Raw genomic sequence first — 23,040 nt, forward strand, 5'->3', positions numbered from 1 at the left:
AGTGGGAAAAGTGTTCCTCCAGGTGGCAGGCTAGGAATCAAAGCTTGGGTTTTCATAGAAGGAGGCAGAGAGGTTCGGCACCATGTGAAAATGAGGTCGAATCTGGGTTCCTGTACTTCACTTGGCTTCCCTGATCCTTAGGGCTTTCTGGTGAAAGGGGACTCAGGTCTGTGTTCAGGTCACCCATCTGTGCTGCTGGTGGTGTTGAAATAGCCAGAGAGTGGCAGTTTTACCTACTGCATCATGGTTCCTAGAGTCTGGCCATGGAGATAGAAGGTGGTGTGCAGGGTTCCATTGACAGTTTACTTATCAGGTAAAAGCAACAGAAATTGGTGACAAATTGGGTAGTGCTAGCTAGAGCATCAGAGTCAAAAAAGCAACAGATACCGCACACAATAGTCACTTCTTTTCTGTATCGGGCACCTATTGTGTACGCTTTTCTTGGCTCATGAGGCCTCTTGGAGGAAGCGACGTGACCCTTGGACAGAAGAGAAACGGGAGGCAGGAGGGTGTGGGAAGATGTGGTTGTGGTCTTCCTGCCCTCCCCCATCGCAGTCCTGTCTTTTACCAGAAGGCACTGTGTGACCTTGGGCAAAACTTTGGTCACCTGTCCCTACACTATGGTGGCAGCAGTAGCAGGGACACTGTAGAGCGTTGATTTTGAGAGGCAACAGGAGCGCAAAGTGTCCTGTATCTTAAAAATGGTGAGATGAATCCGGTGCTATCCTCTCCCCCGAGCCTCCACTCCTTTTGGAAGCCCAGGTGAGCAGCGCAGAGGCGCTTCAGGTAATGATATCAACGAATGTTATTTAATTCTTGGCACTCGGGAGCAAGACTCTCCCTCCTGGCCCCAGGAACCTGATTGGCCTCCCAGCCCACTGGGGGACCTACACACACGCAGAGGTCCGGACGCAGGCTCCGGGCAGTCCCTGATACCCGCCCCTGCCTGGCTCCGCCCAGACCGCGGGAAGGTGAGGCCGGGGGCGGGGCCAGAGGTGGGGGGTCGGCCAGGCTTGAAGACTGCACTGCCCGCCAGCCTGGCCCACACCTGTCACCCTCCCATGGGTCTGCTACCTCCGTGCTCCCCAATAATGCTGCTACTCTTGCTGCTGCTGCTGCTGGGACCTGGCCCCGGACCCAGCGTGGGTAAGTGATGACCCGATCTCCTCCAGCCCTCCCGAGGGACTTAGGAGCTCGGCATCCCACAGGGACTCCAACTCACCAGCCTGCCCCAGGTCCCCAGGAGCTGCACAACCCCCAGCCCTCTCTTCTGATATCCACCCACTCATCCATCCCAGGGACGCAGTAACCCTGTCCCCTACTTCTGTCCAGGGCCTCCCACATAGCACACTCTACCTAAGGACTCAGAACCAGCCCTGACCTTCCCCAGAGGTTCAGAGTCCTCCCCTCAAATAGCCTCCAGAGCCACTCAGAGCCCCTACCCCGGCCGTCCTGAGCCCCATTCTTGTGAGCTGACCATCAATCACTCTGTCTGCGGGGTCTGAGGTTGGATCTCAGACCTCATGGGGGTGGCGAGCAGGGGCAGAGGGGCTGGGCTTGCTGGTGGGTGAAGAACATATGGTCTCCTTCTCATCTCTCCCTGGGGTCACCCTCAGAGAGGTCCCCTTGGTGGCTGCCCATTTCTGGAGCCCACAGTTGAGAAGCACACTCAGGGAACATACAGGCACCCTAAGACAGCCACCCAGGAACAGCACCTCCCTCACCTGGGCACTGGGGTGCACAACTCCTCAGACCCAGGCTGCAGATTCAGCAAAATGCTTGGAGGGGAGTAGCTGCATGCACAACCCAGGGACCCCCGAGTCAGCCCCGGGGAAAACTCACATGAACCCTGGACACACTGCGAAGTACAGATGCATGGACCCGGGGCTCACAGGATACCCTGCCAGCCCAAGCCCTCCCAAAGGAGGCTGCCCGCGGGCAGACAGAGCAAACAGACCCCAGCCTGACCTGCCCCACCTATGTTGGCACAAAGGGAGTGTTTTCTTCGGTTTCAAACCCGCCCCATGCCTGAGCCCTTCGTAGGTCTGTTCCTAGACCTCAGGATGCCAGAGAGTGGTCAGATGGTGGTGTTGGTGGTGGGAACTCTGCAGAAAGCTTCAAAATGTGGTACTGAGGCTGGGCCCTTGGCCGGGGTGCTTAGGGTGGATGTGTTCCAGGGGTCAAGGGACCTTTTCTGGAAGCCTATCGAGTGCCAGGGCATTCAGAGCTGCCCGTCAGAGGTTTGCTCTGTAATATCACCCAGGTTGGAGGGTCGTCCTCTTAAGCAGACAGTAGCACAGTCCGACAAGGGTCCCTGGGGCCACCTGGGGGCTGAGGCAGTTGTGGAGGGAGGTGGTCTGTGAGCCTGGTAAGACTGGGTAAGAGCATTTGCAGCAGAGTGTGGATGTGCTGGGTATGACTGGAGAGAGCACAGGATTCCTGGTGCAGGAGAGCGGGCCCTGGAGGAGTGGGAGGACTTGACCCCCACGGGGCCTTGGGGTGCAGTGGGGCCCCTGAGCTTTATCCAGAGCCCATAGGAGCCATGGAAGGTTTGAGGCAGCTGTGTAGGTTGCTGGGAGAGTGAGGACAGGTGAACTTTTGAACTCTAAACTCATTTTTTTTTTTTTTTGCCTTTTCCTCTTTTTTTGACACAAAGGGAGCTCTGGCCCCCACCACCAGTAATAGGCTACTTTTTTTCCCACTGTGAACAATATGACGTCATTTGGATTTGGCCTGGACTCCTCCAAAGAGCCATTGTAGAGAGACAGGTCCTAATTAAGAGAAAGTGATGTCTACATGCTAGGCGTTCACCTGCGCTGACCTCGGGCCTGGTGTGTTGGGGAGCAGATGCCCAGGACACAAGCCTGGGCGTGAGTTTCTGCTCTGCTGCTGCTGTCCCTGGGCCGGGAGGAAGGGACACTGGTTCGTGGGTCAGAAGCTTGGGTCAGAGCCCCAGCTCAGGGGCTATGGGCTGTATGAGGGCCACCTTTCCCAGATGGCCTCTTCTTTCCCAGTTGTCAACTACGAGGGTTTCCAGCACAGCTCATGGGTACTGTTATGTGTCAGGGCTGTGCCAGGATCCAGACAAATGGCCAGGCCCAGGTCGGGGGAGCTTCCCGAACTAGGAGAACGCTGCTCCCAGGCAGTGAACATAAGGAGATCCAAAGGCCCTGAGCCAGAGTCTGGGTGAGAACTGTGGAGCCCAGGGACTGGTAAGCCCCCTGAGGAGTGCTCCTCGGTGACAGGAGCACTTGGTGACGTCATCTCTGATGCGCAGTGCCCCGTACAGGCAGCTGAACTAGCATTTACTGCAGAACTTTGCAAAGAGACTGTGTCTAGAGTTGACAGGGGCAGGGGGTCAGGAATCAGAGTGTCCCAGGAAGGGGGAGCAGCCAGCACGAAGGCCCATGGCATCACCTTTTACTTGGTGTAGTCTGCGACTCATTTTCCTTTCACAGCTGCCTTGAGGGTGTTGACTGTAGGCGTTAGAGGCTGCACACTCCGTCTCATTTTATTCTGCTAGGGGAGGTTACCTTTTCCTCCATTTCCCAAATCAGGAAACCCAGGTACACAGCGGTCCCTAATTTGTCCAAGGTCACACAGGTAGGAAACAGGATTTGAACCCAGACAGGCTGCAACATCCAGGCCCTTCGCAGTCTAATGTCCCTCCTTAGGGCCAGGGGAGTCCTGACCTGAAGCCTCTGACCTTTGTTTACCGCTCAGCATCTAGGAGGTCACATGTGCGCCGGCGTGGGATCCTGGAACTGGCAGGGACTTTGAACTGTGTCGGAACCCGAACCCCTATGGCCTACATGAACTACGGCTGCTACTGTGGCCTGGGTGGCCATGGCCAGCCCCAGGATGCCATCGACTGGTGAGTGTCCATTGGGGTCCAGGCTAGAAGTTGCTCCTGCCCCCTGAGGCCCACGAGGAAGTGCCCAAAGCTGAAGTTGGGGGTTCGTGCAGGAAGATCCCAGCATGGGGTGCTGCCTCCTGGGTTATGTGGCCAGAGAGGACACGTCTTGGTGACAGCTAACTATGCTGCCTAGAAGGTAATATAACTAGAACCAGGCTTAAACACACCAGAACTGCTCCGAGCATCCCTTTGAATCCTCAAATCAACCCCATTTCATGGACAAGGAGACTGAGGTTAAAGGTTAAAGGTTAAGTTACCTGTCTGGGCTGCATAGAGTAAGGCGTGGGACCTGGTATTTGAACTCGGGCAGTCTGACTGCATTCATGCTCCAACCCCTGCCCTCTGCAACCATGTGAGAAGGGTCTGATCCTGGAAGGCTGAGCTCTTCCTGTGACTTCCTCATTTACTCTCCTGGCCAGCTGGGAGATAGTCATGGTGCTTGTCCCCATTTTACAGATGAAGGCCCTGAGGCTCCAAGGGGTGCAACTACTCGTACCCCTAATAGGTACACTGTGCCAAGTTCAGCTGCCTCTTTCCTAGTTGGAGGTCCTGGTGACTAACCCTTGAGCCACAGATGCTTCTGCCACCGGTAGCGACCTCCCCGACTCTGGTTGGCTGGTTCCTGCGTGTCCTTCAGAGGCAGCTCAGCCACACTGTCTCCAGGGAACCTTCTCTGGAGCCTCACTGGGTCTGCCATCTCCTCTGGGCTCTCAATGTCCCTCTGTTTAACGTGTTTCCCGTTCCTGTGTCTGGCGGCTTATCTGTCTCCCTCCCCAGACTGGGGGCTTCCTAAGAGCAGAGCAGGAACTGGCTGACCTCCTGGGCCGGTCTGTTGAGGGCTCAGACAAGTGGAGAGATACCAGTGGATGGATGAGTGGGTAGACGAATGAATGACGGGTCTGACGGCATTTGTGGGTGTTCCCGGGGTCACTGTTCAACAGTGAGTGTTTATCGAGGCCGAGAGGGCCTGGGACAGAGGGTGCCGTCCTCACAGAACTTTGGTCATCCCAGAAAGACGGATGTTAACGAGGTTTATAATGAGGGTTTCCTTACTTACGTACCTGCCCGGAAGGGCGGGATCCTGGGTTTTATGAAAGGGTGTGACAGGAGACAGTATAGCCTGGGAAGACGGGAGGAGGCCATGACATCCCAAGGGGAGGTGCCCAGGCAGAGGGTGCCACATGGACAGAGTTGGGGTGAAAGGGACTTGGCTCGCTGGAGGGACAGAAAGGAGGCTGGGATGGCTGGAGCACAGAGGCTCAGAGCAAGGCAAGGAGGCTGCTTGGGAGTGGCCAGGGATGGAGGCTGTGCAGGGCTCATGGAACCAGTGGGATTTTTCCCTAGCATTGAGCTTTCCAGGGATAAAGCTTCCACCATAGGGGTCTGCACTCACCCGGAGCCCCAGCAAGGGAGGATGCAGGAGTTCCCTGCAGGCACCCACCTGCTGGCCTGTCTGTGTGACACCTGCAGGTGCTGCTATCACCATGACTGCTGCTACACTCGCGCAGAGGAGGCTGGCTGCAGACCCAAGTTGGAGCGCTACTCCTGGCAGTGTGACAACCAGCGCATCCTGTGTGGTGAGTCACAGCATGGTACACATCAGTGTCCCCAAGAGTCCCCTGGGCATCCCGGAAGAGCCAGGTGATTCCTGTGCTCTTCTTGTAATAACACAGGGTTGTTCTTAACTCTCCATAGACCATCCCTTAGGTTTTATGTGCAAGAGATTTTTTTACACTGCGTATATGAAACACACACACGCCCACATACACAGAAACCTATTTATTTAGTGTCTGGACAAAAAGGAAAAATAGATAGTGGGGCTGTGGTTGTAGCTCAGTGATATAGTACTTGCCTAGCATGTGTGAGGCACTGGATTCAATCCTCAGTACCACATATAAATAAATAAATAAATGTATTTGTTTACCTATACCTAAAAATCTTTTTTTTAATTTATTTTTTTAAGAGAGAGAGAGAGAGAGAGAGAGAGAGAACTTTTTTTAATATTTATTTTTTAGTTCTTCTTGGCGGACACAACATCTTTGTTGGTATGTGGTGCTGAGGATCAAGCCCGGGCTGCACGCATGCCAGGCGAGTGAGCTACCGCTTGAGCCACATCCCCAGCCCCCCTAAAAATCTTTAAAAAGAAGAAAAAAGAAAAGGATAGAATGACACCAGGTATAAACAACCACCAGAAGGATTCTGGGTTAAAAACCCACAGTGTTTCCACACCAAAGACAGAGTAAGATAGAAATATATGCCGACATAGAAAGATATTGACTGAAAAACCAACTGCAGAATGACTTTGAAGTACAGCCTTATTTGTGTTTGAAAAAAATAAAAAAAAGGATAAAAGAATCTTGCAGAATAGTACCATACTACCTTCCACGGCCTGATGTAGGCATATGGAAAGCTCAGAAAAAGATGTGTAAGGATAGACCCAAACTGAGGGTGGCCATGATTGTCTCTAGGGTTAGGATTGAAGGGCACGAGGGTAGAGGGCAACTTCATGCTCTTTGTATGCTTCCATGTTTTATAAAGAGACTGTCTTCATGAATTTTTTTTTTTTAAAGATACAGAATTTTTTTTCTTTAAGAGAGAGTGAGAGAGGAGAGAGAGAGAATTTTTAATCTTTATTTTTTAGTTCTCGGCGGACACAACATCTTTGTTGGTATGTGGTGCTGAGGATCGAACCCGGGCCGCACGCATGCCAGGCGAGTGCGCTACTGCTTGAGCCACATCCCCAGTCCTGTCTTCATGAATTAAAGTCAAGCTGAGGGGCCGGGGTTGTGGCTCAGTGGCAGAGTGCTTGCCTCGCATGCATGAGGCAGTGGGTTCGATCCTCAGCACCACATAAAAATAAATAAAATAAAGCTATTGTGTTATGTACAACTAAAAAAAAATTAAAAAAAAAAAAAGTTAAGTGGAGTGCGGTGGCACAAGCCTGTCAGCCCAGCAACTCTGGAGGCTGAAGCAGGAGGATTGGATGTTTAAGGCGGTCTCAGCAATTTAGTGAGGCTCAGAACAGTTTAGCAAGATGCTGCCTCAAAGTAAAAAATAAAAAGGGGGGCTGGGGACGTGGCTCAAGTGGTAGCGCACTCGCCTGGCATGCGTGCGGCCCGAGTTCCATCCTCAGCACCACATTAAAATAAATAAATAAATAAATAAAAAAGATGTTGTGCTGAAAACTAAAATAAATAAATAAATAAAATAAAAAAGGCTGGGGATTGGTTCAATGGTTAAATAAGGGTCCCTGAGTTCAATCTCCAATACCAAAAAAAAAAAAGAAAAAAACAAATGTTGAAAGGGAAAGGAATACGTGGCCTGAAGTATTTTAGGTTAAAGTGCACAGATGTCAGCAATTTATTGGAAACATGTCAAAACCAAACAGAGCTGGGCATGGTGGCACATGCCTGTCACGTAGGAATGACATCAGTCTGGTGATCGGCAGATGGTTTATGGTGGTCCTGGTCATTCTCAGGATCTTTAGGCTGACCTTGTCTCCATTATCTGATCAGTATAAGTCATAGGTTTCTTAAAATGTCCTATCTCTTTTGACTTAACCTATTTATTGGTGGGCTAATTAACAGTGCACGGGTAGATTTATGGGTTTCCCAGAAATTTGGGAGTGACAGGCCTCAGAGACAGATTGGCCTGGGGAAGCCTGGATGAATGTGCCTTTAGGTCCCGATGCCCCCGCGGTCCTGAACAATTATTGCATTCCGCAGTAACTTGGGCGTTACCCCAGCGTGGCTCCAGGAGTAGGCACCCCCGGGGTTGAGTCACACTCACCTGTTCCTTTGTCATCCCACCCCTTCGGCGTTTTTCGGATAGAATGTCCTAAGAAACAGTGTCCCCCCCCCCAAACAAAAGCCCACACTTCCAAATGCGCCCCCTCTCTCTCATCGGCCTCTGGTGACCTTCTCTTGCCCCCCCCCCCCCCCCCCCCGTTTTTGGGGAGCCTGAGGCCGGGAGACGGGGAAGCCATCCTGAAGCTTACAAAAGGTATTCTGTGTCTGTGTGATATTCTGCGTCACCCCAGATTCACACAGGTGACTTTGGTCCAGCTGGTCAGGGGCGCCACTTGTCCTTCCTTGACGTCTGTTTTCTACCTGTTTCTTGTTCTTCTTCTGTCCTGTCTCAGGGGAATGGATGGGTGATGGTGAAGCGAAAAATGTTAAAAGAAAAAAAAAAAAATTCCTGTGCCGGTTCATTTCCAGTTCATTTCGTTTTTTTTGGCCAAGCCCTGGTCTCCCAGTGTCTGTTTCCTAGTCTGTGCACTGTGGGTGGAATTGGAGCCTGTCTGGTATGAGGTTGAAGTGACAGGACACTGTGCCTCATGCATAGCAGGGGCCGTGGAATAAGTGACCCAACAGAGAACCTGCTTTGAGAGTGTCAATTGCTGGGATTACCGTCTTGTTTACTTAGTTACTTAATTGATTGATTCTGAGGTATGGAGGGTTGAACCCAGGGACTTGCAGATGCTAAGGCAATTGTACCACTGAGCCACATCCCCAGCCCTTGATTCCTTCCTAAACAGAGAAAACCACTCTGGCTGATAACTGTATCCAAGAGTTCTGCATTGAATTCTGGCTCGGCTTTTTACCTATCTACTAATAGTTTATTAATTTTTTTTTTTTTTTTTTTGGTTTCCACCACTGTATTAGTTTATCTTGAACCACAAGAAACATGAGAATGATTATCATACTGCATCCTAACATCTCCATATTCATTGTACCTGACCAACGTCTCCTAACATCAAGAGAAAAACTACAATTAAAAATGTTAGGTGTCTCCAAGGCAATCTTTCTTATTTTATCTATCTATCTATTTATTTATTTTTCTGATACTGGAGATGGAGATGGAACCCAGGACCTCATATACTAGGCAAATTAACAATGAGCCACACCCCAGCCCAACCTTACTGATTTTTAAACAGGGCAACGAAAAATAAATATGAGTGAGACATTTATTTTTAAGACTCAGTCACACATGGTAGTGTTCACCTATAGGTGACTCAGTAGGGTGAGGCAGGAGGATTGCAAGTTCAAGGACAGCTTGGGCAATTTAGGGAGAACCTGTCTCCAAATGAAAAGGGCTGGTAGTGAAGTTCAGTGGTGAGTGGCTCTGGGTTCAATCTCCAGAACCAGAGAGAGAAAGGGGGGTGGGGGAGGAAGAGAGAGAGAGACAGACAGACAGACTGACTCAATGGTGCTTTCCATTTATAGTTTCCTTTCAAATAAATTTTAAAGCAGAAATAAAGTTCAGTCAGTGAGACTCAGACTTATCTGAAGAGTTAGAAATGAACCAGAAAACTGCTTCTATCACTTTTTTGCTTTTAAATGAGAATAAACATAATGCAAAATTCATCATTTTAAAGCATACAACTCAGTTATAATATAGTCACAATGTCACCCAACCATTATCAAAATATTCTCAATGCCTCCCCTCAAAAAATATACCCGATAGAGACTGGGAATGTGGCTGTACAATAGAATGCTTGCCTAGCATGCATAAGGTCCTGGGTTCAATCCCCAGCACTGCAACACACACACATACACACAAACAAGCAAAAAAAACCCAAAAAACAAAACAAATCTTATACCCACAGCCAGTCCCCAGTCTCCCACCCTCCCATTTCTCCTTATCTGCATCATAGACTGGGTCTACCTAGAAAAGCCAGAACTAAAAAATAAATATTAAAAAAAATTTCTCTCTCTCTCTCTCTCTCTCTCTCTCTCTCTCTCTCTCTCTCTCTCGCTCTCTCTCTCTCTCTCTCCTCTCTCTCTCTCCTCTCTCACTCTCTTTAAAAAAAAAAAAAGAAAAAGAAAAGAAAAGCAAATGCAGGAAACCATTGAAATGCAAAGCAGGGGCTGGGGATGTGGCTCAAGCGGTAGCGGGCTTGCCTGGCATGCGTGTGGCCCGGGTTCGATCCTCAGCACCACATACCAACAAAGATGTTGTATCCGCCGAGAACTAAAAAATAAATATTAAAAATTCTCTCTCTCTCTCTCCTCTCTCACTCTCTTTAAAAAAAAAATGCAAAGCAAAGAAAGCTAGCCCAAGTCCTTAGCCTGTGCCCTTGGCCTAGCCCTTGCACCTAGCCCTTGACCCACACTCTTCCCTGCAAAAGATAACCCAGGGCAACTGGAAAACTTGGTGCAAGACTGTGTGACTCCACCCTGGCTCCACCTCTAGTCCAGCCCCCACCTGCCCCTCTAGGAGCATTAACATCCCACACCCAGGGGCTGCTCTCCCAGGGTCTGCTCTCTCCCTCTGAAGATGGCTGGCATTCTCCCTTTAATGTGTGTCTGTTCTCCTAAATAAATCTCTCTCTACCCTAACGGCCAGGCTGAGTGCTGACATTCTTTTCTGCACATGTGGTAGGGACCTCACTTGTGCAGAGTTGAGGCCCCCCCCCATCTTGGGAACACCTTGGACCTCAAGGACAAGCCTATCAATGTGATTTCTACCTTATGCACGTTCCTAGACCAGGATACTTGGTATCTTAGACTAAGTACGTGCATAGAGATAGAAAGGAGTGTGAGTGGTATGAGTGGAATTGCACGGTATGTGGATCTCCACCCCGGCTTCTTTCACTTGGTGCCCTATTTTGGAAGTTCATCCACATCGTAGGGTGTTCATTCCTTTTATGGTGCTTCATTCCTTTTATGACCAACTTGTGTTCTACAGTATGGCTCTGCCACCTTTCATTCTGCAATGGTTCCCAGGATGGCCATTTAAATTGTTTCTACCTTCTGGCTATTGTGAATAGTGCCGCTGTGAACATCCACAAAAAAGCATTTATTTGAGTACCTGTTTTTAGTTAAAGTACACACACACACACACACACACACACACACACACACACACACTCACACACTACACACATATATAGACTGTACTGGGTCATATGGTAATTCTATTTTTTTTTTGGGGGGGGGTTAGGGAGCACCAGGGGTTGAACTCAGTGGCACTTGACCACTGAGCCACATCCTCAGCCCTTTTTTGTATTTTGTTTAGAGATAAGGTCTCACTGAGTTGCTTAGTGCCTCGTTTTTGCTGAGTCTGGCTTTAACCTTGTGATCTTCTGCCTCAACCTCTGGAGCTTCTGAGACTATAGGCATGCATCGTTATGCCTGGCTCCTTCTCTTGATAATGTCCTCAATACTCCAAAGTTTTTAATTTTGATGAAATCCAGTTCACCTACTTTGCCTATTGTGGCTCATATTTTTGATGTCTTAAGAATCCATTGCCAAATTCCAGGTCAGGAAAGCTTACCGGTTTTCTCCTAACAGTTTTATTTTATTTTATTTTGTATTTGGAACTGAACCCAGGAATGCTTTACCACTGAGCCATATCCCCAGCCCTTTTTATGTTTTACTTTGAGACAGGGTCTTACTACATTACTGAGGCTGGCCTCAAATTTGTGATCCTGCCTGAGTTTCTAGGATTACAGGTGTGTGCCATCACACCCAGCCTAATTTTATAGTTTCAACTCTTAAATCTATTAATTTATTTTGAGTTAATTTTATACATAGAGTGAGTGGAAAGGGTCCAGTTAGTTTTTTGGCATGATGTTATTCAGCTGTCTCTGCATCCTTTATTGAAGGGACTTTTCTTTCTCTTTTGAATATTCTTGGCATTTCTGTGTTGAAAATGGCTGGTCCCTAGATAGATGACGGTTGCATCACTTTGCTCAAGCCTCAGTTCGCCTATCTGCGAGTTACGTGTTGCAGGGTTTGTAACATGATAAGCACATTGACTGGGAGTTGTTCTTCTCTTCCTCCCCTTCTCCTCCCCCTGTCTTCTTTCTGTGTGACTGCCAATAAAACCCAGCCTCTGGAGACAGGTCTGCCCTGCAGGCCAGAAGGTGATCAGGATGGTTACTGGAGGGTGATTTTAGATATGCAGGGACTCTCAGCCATATCTCCATAGTATGAGTTGAAGAACTGGCATGAGAACAAAACTGAATTCATATGGAGACACAGTTATCCTAGAAATTCAGGCAGGATCACAAATTTGAGGCCAGCCTCAGCAACGTAGTAAGACCCTGTCTCAAAATAAAACATAAAAAGGGCTGGGGATATGGCTCAGTGGTAAAGCATTCCTGGGTTCAATCCCCAGGACAAAATACACAGTAGGACTTGGGTGAGACCCAGCACCATCTTATGCAATCTGTCATTTAAAGGTAGGGAAACTGAGGCCCGGGGCCCGGGGAGGCGACGTGGCCCTAAACAGCCCCTTTGCAGCACCAGCAGGGAGGTGGAACATGGCTCAATGGTGAGATCTGCTGAAGATCTTTTCCTTTTCTCTTCAATTTGCATGTTCTGCTTGCTCCGACCCATGCGAAAGGGATGTTTATGAAATATTTATTGGTCTGTTCGCCGGTGGAATTCTGTACCCGTTTACAGACCTGTCCTTCCTGAACCCAATGAAAAGAACCAAAGTATCTATTATGCATTTTTTTGGATAAAAATATTCTCTTATTCTGTTTGGAGATATTCTGAATATAGTTGTTTATTTAATTATAGGTATAAAATATAGCTCATTTTCCATTTATGGGCTTGACAAATATATTTAAAAAAATTTAAGCCTGCAATAATATTTACTAGCAGGTTTTAATTATTTTAAGGTTTTAATTTTAAGCTTAACCAGTGGTAGCTATTTTTCTCTTATAGTCTTATTTTTCTTGAGCAGCATGGTTCCTTTGGATTCCTGAGGCCATGAGGCTTTTTTTTTTTTTTGTACCAGAGATTGAATCCAGGAGTGCTTAGCCATAGAGCCACACCCCCAGCCTGGTTTTTCTTTGTTTCTGTTTGTGAGATAGGGTCTCCCTAGTTGCTCAGGGGTTCACTGAATTCTTGAGGCTGGCCTGGAACTTGCAATCCTTCTGCCTCAGGCTTTCCAGTCACTGGGATTACAGGCATACACCACTTGCCCCACAGTGCTCCAGGCTTACATCTTGTTTTTAAAAGAAACTTTTTTTTTTTTTTTTTTTGTCAGGGAGAAGGTGGGAGGTACACCCTCCTTGTCCACCCCTTCCCAGCTCTGTGACCCGGGTTGAGTTTCCGACTCCTTCTGAGTCTCACTTTACTCCTCTGTAAAATGGGAATAATAAAACACAGTCGTTATCCTGTCGTGGTGGTGCATGCCTGTAATCCTAGCAGCTTGGAAGGCTGAAGCAGGAGGATGCCTGGGTGGTCCATCGGAGCTTGAGGATGGTGTATTTTTTTTTTTTTTTTTAAAGAGAGAGTGAGAGAGGGGGAGAAGAGAGAGAGAATTTTTTTTTTTTTTAATATTTATTTCTTAGTTCTCGGCGGATACAACATCTTTGTTGGTATGTGGTGCTGGGGATCGAACCCGGGCTGCATGCATGCCAGACGAGCGCGCTACTGCCTGAGCCCCATTCCCAGCCCGAATGCTTTCATTTTTGGGGAAGAACCAGAGAGTGTTTTTAAAAAATATTTTTATTAGTTATTGATGGACCTTTATTTATTTATTTGTTTATATGCGGTGCTGAGAATCGAACCCAGTGCCTCACACCTGCTAGGCAAGTCCTCTTCCACTGAGCCACAACCTCGGCTCCCAGGGAGGGTTTTTTGTGTTTTTATTTTGCTGGGCTGATTATTGAACCCAAGGTTGCTGAACCCCAGAACTATATCCCTGGCCCTTTAAAAAATTTTGAGACAGGATCTCTTTGGCTTTGAATTTACAATCCTCCAGCCTCAGCCTCCAGAGTAGCTGGGATTATAGGTGTGCTCCACCATACCTAGCTGATGTTACTTCTCTAAAGCTAGATATAACTTGTGGCAGGGCTTTTCACCCTTGACACTATTGACATTTTGGGCCACATAATTCTCTGTTGCCAGGGGCTGTCCTGTGCACTGTGGGATGTTTAGCAGCATCTTTCGTTCTACCCACTAGATGATGGTAGCACCCCCTCCCCCATTGTGACAAACTAAAATGTCTGTAGATATTGCCAGATGCCCCCCTGGAGGCTCAGCTGCCCATGGTTGAGAATGGCTGGTCCATGTCGTCAATGTACTTTATTTTGACCATGTCCCCATCAACTGCTTCACAAGGTTGCAGAGACCATGGGTGTCTGTTAATATTTGTGCCTTTATTTGAGGATTTTTGTGGGCAGCATCAAGTCTAGAATTGCTGGGTCCAATATTGTATTGGGGGCTCCTCTACAGCATAGGAAGGGCTGGGGGGCAATCTGAAGAGACAGGTAGGGAGCTTGTCACGAGGCACATTTACATCGCAAGGACATTTAAAGACGACTTAAATTGTGTTTATTTATATAGGCTAAGGGGGCAGAGTATCAAAATATCACACTATGCCTCATAAATATGTGCAGCTTTTGTATATCAATTATAGTAAAAAAAATATAAAAGTTGGGGAAGAGGAGGGTCACCAAAGCTCCCAGAAGCCTCTTCCTTTCTTCCTTTTTCTTTTTCTTTCTTTCTTTCTTTTTTTTTTTGATACTGGGGATTGAATCAGGGGTGCTTAACCACTGAGCCCCATCTGCAGCCCTTTTTATTTTGAGACAGGGTCTTGCTAAGTTGCTCAGGGTCTCACTAAGTTGCTGAGATCTTCCTGCCTTGGCCTCCTGAGTTGCTAGGATTATAGGCGTGAGCTGCTGCACCTGGCTCCTAGCAACCACTTTCTTTGGGTGCAGCTGCTGAATGACAGGTAGACATTCTGATCTAACAGATACTGTACATTTATGTTTGTGTGTGCGATGCTGGGGATGGAAACAGGGCCTTGAACATGCTAGGCAAACACTCTACCACTGAACTGCTTCCCCCACTTTGTACATTAATCCATGAAATAGCTACTCTTCAAATCCTTTTAATAAAATGGATTTTCTTTCCATGATGAAAGCACCATATGGCCCAAAGTAGAAATGTTTGAAATGACAAGGTATAAAAGTGGAGGAAATTAAACTCCCAATGATGCTACCCAAGACAACTCTCATTCTGGTGTTTTTCCTGTTTTCCTTTATGAAGATGTAATTAAAAAATATAATGGTGGGGCTGGGGATGTGGCTCAAGCGGTAACTTGCTCGCCAGGCATGTGCGGGGCGCTGCATCCGATCCTCAGCACCACATACAAATAAAATAAAGATGTTGTGTCCACTGAAAACTGAAAAATAAATATTAAAAAATTATTTCTTTAAAAAAATATATAGTATGTTTTGCACCTCTTATTTTTCTCTTACCTATAAGCTGTTTCCCATGCCAGTAAAACTCTTAAATAATCCTGTTATAACTTGGACCTTAAAGGTCCGAGTCAATACCCCATCTCGTCTCTGGAGTTGGATGCTGGAGGCTTGAGTTGGGCAGAGCTGGGTGGGGGTGCTGGTCTCCCCATGCCTTCCAGGGTTTCTTCTCTGCAAAGTGGAGTGCTGATGACTCTGCCTTTGGAGACTGTTCAGGTCGGGGAACAGAGACTTGTTCTTCTGGGTGCCTTGCTCTACACAGAAGCTTAACAAATGAATTGGAGTGAGATTTTTTCCCTTCCAACCTTCTATTTTCCAAGTGGACAAGAGGAAGTGTCTCTGTGTTAAGTGATGGATTGACTACCAAATCTTGCTAATTTCTTTTTTATAAAACCCACACACCCATTTGAAGCCTCACAGCCTGCAGGCAGGCAGGCAACATCATCTAACTAGACTAATTCTAGAACTTTATCTCCATAGGTGTTTGTTTTTTTTTTTGGAGTGGGGGGAGGGTACTAGAAATTGAACCCAGGGGCGCTTAACCAACTGAGCCACATCTCCAGCCCTTTTTGAGACAGGGCCTCACTTAGTTGCTTAAATTGGCCTTGAATTTGAGATTCTCTTGCCTTAGCCTCTGGAGTTGCTGGGATTACAGGCAAGTACCACCGCTCCTGGCCCAGGTTTGATTTTTCTAGTTTCTCATGCATGTGTTTAAAGGCACAAAGCTTCTAAAACCATGGCTGAGCTAGCCATTTTCCAAGCTCCCACTTCTTCACCATGCCTTTTGAAGGAGATTAGAAGAATTTGATAGTGAATGTTGTTCATTATGTCAAAAATTAAAAGTGCACACTAAAAGATAGTGGGTGTATCCATGGCTGTCAAAGGAGTGACATCATCTAGATTAATAACATATGACTTTTAGACTACAAAGTCTTCCCAAGCCAATTAATGAGTTAAGTGGAATTCCCTAGCTAGAGGGGATTTATCTTCGCATGTCCTCAAAAGGTAAGCCCAGGAGGGAGGGGTGATAGGGGTCATGTGATTGCTACCTACAGTCAGGGCGTTTTTTTTTTTCTTGAGGGCTGGGGATGGATCTTGTGTATGGTAGGCCAGTGCTCTCTACCCCTGGGCTGCCTCTCCAGCACTGCTCCTGCTTTAAATGAAAGTTTAGGTAAGTCACATGGCCTGAAGGAGGGTCAAACCAGGCCTGGATGGCTGCCAGGCCCCTACTGTCTTATCTAAGCAGATCCCCAAGTGAAACAGTAATAATGTGACACAGAAGAGAAGCCAGAATTGTGTGGACATCAGACTGTCTATCTGAAATTTTAAGTTCCTTTTCACAGGGGTTGACATGCCCTCCTTCCTGGAGGGGACAAGCTGATGGAGAGCACCTGGCGAGATGTCCTGTTCCACACATACACACATGCCACACCTGACCCGTTCTGCCCAGCTGTGCTGGTTTCCCTGGCATTGACCCTGGAGTTTCTGCAGGGTTTAACCCCAGTCTCTCCACTCCTTCCAGGATCCACGGATGATGAATGCCAGAAGCTCCTGTGTAAGTGTGACAAGGAGATTGCTTACTGCCTAGCCGGTACCAAGTACAACTTTAAGTACCTCTTCTACCCCCAGTCTTTGTGTGAGGAGGACTCACCCAAGTGTGACTGACTCCGTGTTCATTTGCAAAAGGAAATAAAGCTCCCTTTCATTAATGAACAACAGAATTCAGTTTCTGGAGGAGGCAACTGAGGCCAAGTGATAAAGCCACATGAGCCTTGTGTTTGCCTTCCGGCCTGGAACTCAGATTGAGTCTGTTCAGCTTCCAGTTTGATGAAGGTCAAAAGTCCCATTCCTATTTTATAAAACCATGACTGTGTTGAGCTTGGTATCGTTTTCTGTGGTTAGTTCGACTTTTTTGAAAAGGTGGGTTTTGTCTTCTCACTTGCTGCTGATGACTGGTGGTCAAATGAGCGCGGATACCTGCCGGGCACTTGGCCATGTTGTAGGCTCAGTGTCCGCAATAAAGAAGACATACAGGGGACACTCGCCCTTGTGAAATTCAAGTTTCATAGCTGTTTGAAACCTTTAACAGTTTCCTGGGGAGGACAAACCCTAGGAGTTTGAGGCCAGCCTGGGAAACATAGTGGGATCCCATCTCTAAAATAAAATAAACATTATTTCCTGGGCTGGGGATTTAGTTCAGTTATGGTAGAATGTTTGCCTAACATGCATAAGGCCCTAGGTTTGGTCCCCAGCATCACACACACATACATACATTTAAAAAAGTTGTTTACTGATTTCCAAGGTAGTACATGCTTATTTATTTGGGGCAGGGAAAGAAAAAGAAATGAAAATACAGAACAACAGAAAAACAAAACAAAACCCAAATCACTCCAATCCCCACATGGGGAATACACTTTCAGTATTTTAGTGTGCTGTTCACTGGTCTTTTCTATAGTTTTTAAAATAGTAGTTGACACACTATGATTTTTTCATAAGGTTTGTGCCATGTCATTAAAACAAAAAGCCTTTTGGAAACCTCCTCTTGTATTAGACAAAATTTCCCCCCCAATACTGGGGATTGAACCCAGGACCTCCAGCATGCTAGGCAAGGGCTCTACCACTGAGCCACACCCCAGTCCATTTTCTTTTTCTTTTTAAAAGAGAGTGAGAGAGAGAGTGTGAAAGAATTTATTTTTTTTAGTTATGGGCGGACACAATATCTTTGTTTGTATGTGGTGCTGAGGATCAAATCCGGGCTGCACACATGCCAGGCGAGCGCGCTTGAGCCACATCCCCAGTCCCTTTATTTTTCATTTTCAGAGAGGATTTTGGGATGTTACTCAGGCTGGTCTAGAACTTCCAATCCTCCTGCCTCAGCCTCTTGGGTAGCCAGGATTACAACTGTGCACCATTAAACCTGAACAGATGCCACTGTGTAGATTGCCAACTTTTGGATTTTGGAGTATTTCCTGTTTCAGTCAATCCCTGTGATGGGATGCCAAAGAATAAATATTCCTCCCAATGCTTTTTAATTTTTCTTTGGCTGGATTTGGAGAAATCCAATCACAAGGTCTAAATATTTCACATGGACACCCATTATGGTCCTCCTAAGCCACCTTGATTGACAGCAGGGAGATGTGAGAGGCAGCCCTGATCTCAGCATGTCTATCTCTGCTGGCACTAAGAAGCAAGTGCCCAGTCTACCTGTTTGGCCAAATCTTCTTTGTCCTCCCTCCCAGAGATCTGGTATTAACTCATCTTAGAAGGGGGTTTGGGCAGTGTGGGAGGCCAAGAGGTGGGGGTTGGAGGTACAGGTCTGGGATTCTGGCAACCTGTGGTCTAAACTGGGGCCAGCTGTACCCATGCCAAACAGCTCCCACTTTTTCACTGAGAAAGAATACCAGTAACCCCATAGGCCCAGGGATGTACACACTGTGGGTCCCCTAGTGTCTCTGGCATTCAGAGTGTAAAAAGGTAAAGTTAGGCAGTCCTGGTGCCTGATGAGCAAACAAGGAAGAACATTCTCCCTCTTTCCACAGAAGACACCTTGGCTCAATGTGGGTCTGCATGAAGCCTGAGACTTTAGTAGGACTAGCAGATTATATTGGGCATGTGAATTTGTGTTTCCTAAACAACCAGGTTTTTTTTCCCCCATACAGAGCATTTATCTGTATAAAAATCTTTTATTTTTATTTCAAGTAATTTCTCCAAACTTTAAGATGAAAAGTTTGAATGAAATCTTCACTTAAGGGTGGAAGGGGTTAATGAATGGTTCATGGAGCTCCCCCACACTGTGGATGCAAGTTTTCCTCTCCAGGGAGCCCACAGCTCACACTTCACACCTGCAGTTTACACACTGAGGAAAACAAAGGCCGCCCTTCCTCCCTCTGTGTGCACAATTACAGCACTTGGTATAATTATGCCAGCTGCTCACATACCACAAGAGGACAATAAAGATTACACATTATACAGTGTGAGGTCAATTTATAAAATGTTTCCTTCAATGCATGAATGCAGAGTCTAACCTGATATTACAGATTAAATTCTGAAAAACAAAACAAAACAAAACCCCAAAGCAATGCCTTTAAGCAGCCTGATGCAGCTTAGCCTGAGGGGAGCTCTGGGTGCTGCCCGATAGATAGCCACTCAAGCCCCACCCCAAACAGAAAACCAACCAACCAACCAACAATAACAATGACAAAAAAACAGTGAGGAAAAGCCGACCATCATTCTAATCTCAAACTGAATCATTTTAGAGGTTTCCTCTGAAACCCAGCAACTACCCAAGGAGACAGAATTGTTGATTGGATTCTGGGTTTTCCCTTTTTTTTTTTTTTTAAATGTGTAACTTTTTATGCCTATGACAAAAACCCTATCTCTGTCTTCCTAAACTTGACGTACAGGACAGGCCTGGCCCAAACAAGTCTAGTCTTGGCTCTAGGAACCTGTCATTAACTGAGGCAGGGAGGGAGATGCCGATGTGGTGGCCTTCTGACGTCACCCACACTGTGTCCTCTGAGGACCCTGAGTCCTGCCAGCCATGGTGGCCTGAGCCAGCCAGGTCCCTGTGAGGCGGCGGCTGTGTGGGCCACAGACAGTCCTCCAGGTACTGGGGTGTTGGTGTGCTGCCACGGTGTGCCACAGGCAGAGAAGAGAGGACCTGGTTGAAGCCTTTGTCCTACAAAGCAGCACCTTGTTTACCAGGGGTAGAAACAGGAAGTCTCCTCTTCCCTCACCCTCCAAAGCATCCGCTCAGGCACTGGGGAGACTGGAGGACCCGCTCAGAGCCCGGACAGTGCCAGTCACAACACTTGCGTTTCCAGTCTTCGAACTTCCTTGACCACGAGATCAATGTTAATGATTGGGTTGAAATACAGGGCCCAGTAAAACAAACAGTTGCACACAAACTGAGGGATGAGGGGCCAGAACATGGCCACAAAAAGCCCCTGTGTTGACACTTTCCAAAAATGGCTCCACATCCTCTGAGGAAGTGTCCTGAAAAGAGAAAAGAAATGGTTCAGGGCAGTTCAGTGCTCAAGGGCTCAGGTCTGGGTTGCGCTCTCCACCTCTCTGGCCCACAGAGACCTTGTCTTCTGTCCCCAGGGCCTGAGACACACCTTTGCACAACCAACTCCTTTTTGGCTCCTAGGAACAGACTATGGGTGCTTCCTCGGGGCACTGCTGCCTGGTCCTCGCACCACACACCTGGAACCTGAGCCGTTCTATCGCCATCCCACTTCTATGTGTTTCTTTCTTTCTTTTTATTTATTTTTAGATTTTTTTTAGTTGTAGGTGGACACAATATCTTTATTTATTTATTTTTGTGTGGTGCTGAGGATCGAACCCAGCGCCTCACACATTTGAGGCAAGTGCTGTACCACTGAGCTCAACCCCAGCCCTTCTATGAGTTTCTTAACAGACATACTTTCTTTGCGAGGCTGTAGGTTCTTAGTATAGACTGTTGTATTTTTACCAAAAGATATGCAGGGTCCCACAGAGAGCCAGGGGTGTAGCAGGGTCATGAATATGCATACTCTCTGCATGAATAAATGAGTTTGCTGAATAAAAATCCACGAGGGATTCCTGGCAGATTCCCAGAGCCATTTATTTGGCTGCTTCTGACTGATGATGTTGAGAATTCTGCAAGTAATGGATGTCGGGATGAAAGGAAGTAGCAGATGTATTACTTCTGTCTACTCAGTATTTGTCCCCTTCTGGGAAAAGCTTCTGAGTTTTGCTTTCCCTCCCCTAAGTCTTCCTATTCTGGGTGGGCAGGGGGTACTGGAGAGATTGCCTGAAGCATGCCACACACTTTGCCACACCTCAGCCCTCCTTCCTCTATTCTTTCCATGTGGAATGATGGGTCAGGGTGGAACCAGCTACTGGCTGTGGGGTAAACACATGCCTGAGCCTGAACAAGGAAAGTCCTGCACATGGGATCCAGGCTGGGCCAACCAGAGCAAAGGCACATGGGCCCTGAGACTTGTTACAAGTGTCACGGGGAAAGAAGGGCTTCCATCCCACCAGGGGGAGGCTGGTAAGGTGGTTCAACCAAAGTCTGGAGCAGCAAAAGGCTCTCATGTGAGAAGAGCCAATGACAGGCTAAATTACAGGAAAGAATAGCACCAGGAGAGGGAGACAGTCAGCCTGAGGACAGCACGTGGGTCTCTGGAGCCAATCCCACCGGCTGCCCTGAATGGGCACTTCCTTTTTAGGAAAGCCAACTTAGGCTAGTTTTTGTCACTTGCAACCAGAGACTGTCTTGTCTAATGCTCTCATTTCCTGAATCAATCTAGAAGCTCTTCTTGTCCCAGTTGGTGGCAGAGCATGGTCAGATGCATGCCTACAGAATTCCCTAACAGGTCTATGTTCTAACATACTACTGTTTTCCACAAACTTCTCTTCTTCTCACTTGCTTATTCCTTAATTAGTAAAACCCTTCACACATACACAGGAATTTGTATATGTGAATTGTGGGAATTGTGGTTTGGATCTGGAATAGAATTAGAGGCTCACAGGTTGAAGGCTTGGTTTCAGTGCAGCAATATTCAGAGGTGAGGCTTCTGGGAAGTGATTGAATCATGAGCTCATCAACAGATGAATCCATTGATGGGTTCAGAGCTATTGGAGGTGGCAGAAATTATAGGAGATGGGACATGGTTGAAGGGCGAGTCCTTGGTAGCATGCCCTTGGGGGCTACATCTTGGCCTGGGTCCCTCTTGTCCTTGCCTCTCTCACTCTGCTTCCTGGCTACCATATGTGAGCAGCTTTTCTCTGCCACACCATGGGCCTGAGAGCAATGAAGCCAGCTGACTATGGACTGAAACCATGATTCAAAATAAATCTTTCCTTCTTTAAGTTGTTTTTCTCCCTTAGGTATTTTGTCATAGCCACAGAAAGTTGAATAACAACATGATCTGTTATTATGTGGGAAAAAGATATACAGGAAAACACTTTAATAACAATGAACACAAAGAACCCCCACCTCCTAAACAGGTGATTTTCCTATTCACTGCACATGCAGTATTTCTCAAACCAGAGTCTGAAGAGTCTTGGTAGAAGAAGGAATTTTTTTCCCTTTTCAACTATGTGAAATGCTTTGAAGACCTTTCCCCTACTTGTTTCTTTCCCAGCCCTGTTGCTTTAACCCTCTTCTACATAGAAACACACTTACTTGAGCTCACTTCTTGACCAGATCCTCCAAAAAGAAAATAACTCCAAAACCGAGAGTAGCATGGCGTTAACAATGAGAAACCGTGATGTCCAGTAGTGGACCTCCAGCCAGTCCCAGGCAAATTCAGCAATCAGCTGGTATGGGAGGAAGGAGTATTTGACGAGGAATTCCCTCCACTGTTTCCAAGTGGGCTCTCTCAGATCCTCAAAAAAGAACACACCCAGACACAAAAATCATGTGGACTGATTTTGATACAAGATTAATCAAGGAGCGTCATGTTTGTTAAGACACACACATACATAAGAACCTAACAATCTAAAATAATAATTTCAGCCATCAAATTCTCTTATAATAATGAACCTTAAAGTAGTTAATTGTTACCAAAAAGGTTGATCTGGGGTGCTTGTTACATAACGTGGAAGCTCAGAAGTTATATCTAGACAGGCATGTGTTAGGAGCAATAGAGTTGAAATGACTTTAAATTAAACAGCATTTTACTCTTTTGTCACTGTGTGGACAACTCAAAACACTTCCTAGATTTGACATCTTAGCTGTGGTAGAATGATAACAGAGCAGGGAAATTAAAAACAGACATCTACATACCTTAAGAAAGTAATTTTTTGGATTTGTGTGTGTTTTGCAATACTGGGGATTAAACTTGGGAATGCCTTATCATAGAGCTGTATCCCAGCCCTTTTTATTTTGAGAGAGGGTTTGGTTAAGTTG

General features: G+C 47.0%; 2 protein-coding genes across 2 annotated transcripts in view; one reads left to right on the forward strand and one right to left on the reverse strand.

Moving 5' to 3' along the window:
- The first annotated feature begins 943 nt into the window (after nucleotides 1–943).
- LOC101960864 (group 10 secretory phospholipase A2) lies at nucleotides 944–16,987 on the forward strand. Its single transcript, XM_005323688.4, has 4 exons — nucleotides 944–1,146; nucleotides 3,724–3,874; nucleotides 5,387–5,493; nucleotides 16,663–16,987. Exons 1-4 carry the CDS (start codon nucleotides 1,062–1,064, stop codon nucleotides 16,803–16,805), a joined length of 486 nt encoding a protein of 161 aa, XP_005323745.1. The 5' UTR covers nucleotides 944–1,061; the 3' UTR covers nucleotides 16,806–16,987.
- Nucleotides 16,988–17,434: 447 nt separating this feature from the next.
- The window catches only part of Bfar (bifunctional apoptosis regulator), a 29,037-nt gene continuing 23,431 nt past the window's right edge, over nucleotides 17,435–23,040 (reverse strand). Inside the window, exons 7-8 of the mRNA XM_005323687.5 lie at nucleotides 22,315–22,517; nucleotides 17,435–20,135 (exon numbers count right to left, since the gene is read on the reverse strand). Coding sequence (XP_005323744.1) covers nucleotides 19,943–20,135; nucleotides 22,315–22,517 — 396 coding nt within the window. The 3' untranslated portion in view covers nucleotides 17,435–19,942. The remainder of the gene's footprint in view (nucleotides 20,136–22,314; nucleotides 22,518–23,040) is intronic.

This window comes from Ictidomys tridecemlineatus, chromosome 10 (genome assembly GCF_052094955.1).
Source record: "Ictidomys tridecemlineatus isolate mIctTri1 chromosome 10, mIctTri1.hap1, whole genome shotgun sequence".
NCBI classification, from domain to species: domain Eukaryota; kingdom Metazoa; phylum Chordata; class Mammalia; order Rodentia; family Sciuridae; genus Ictidomys; species Ictidomys tridecemlineatus.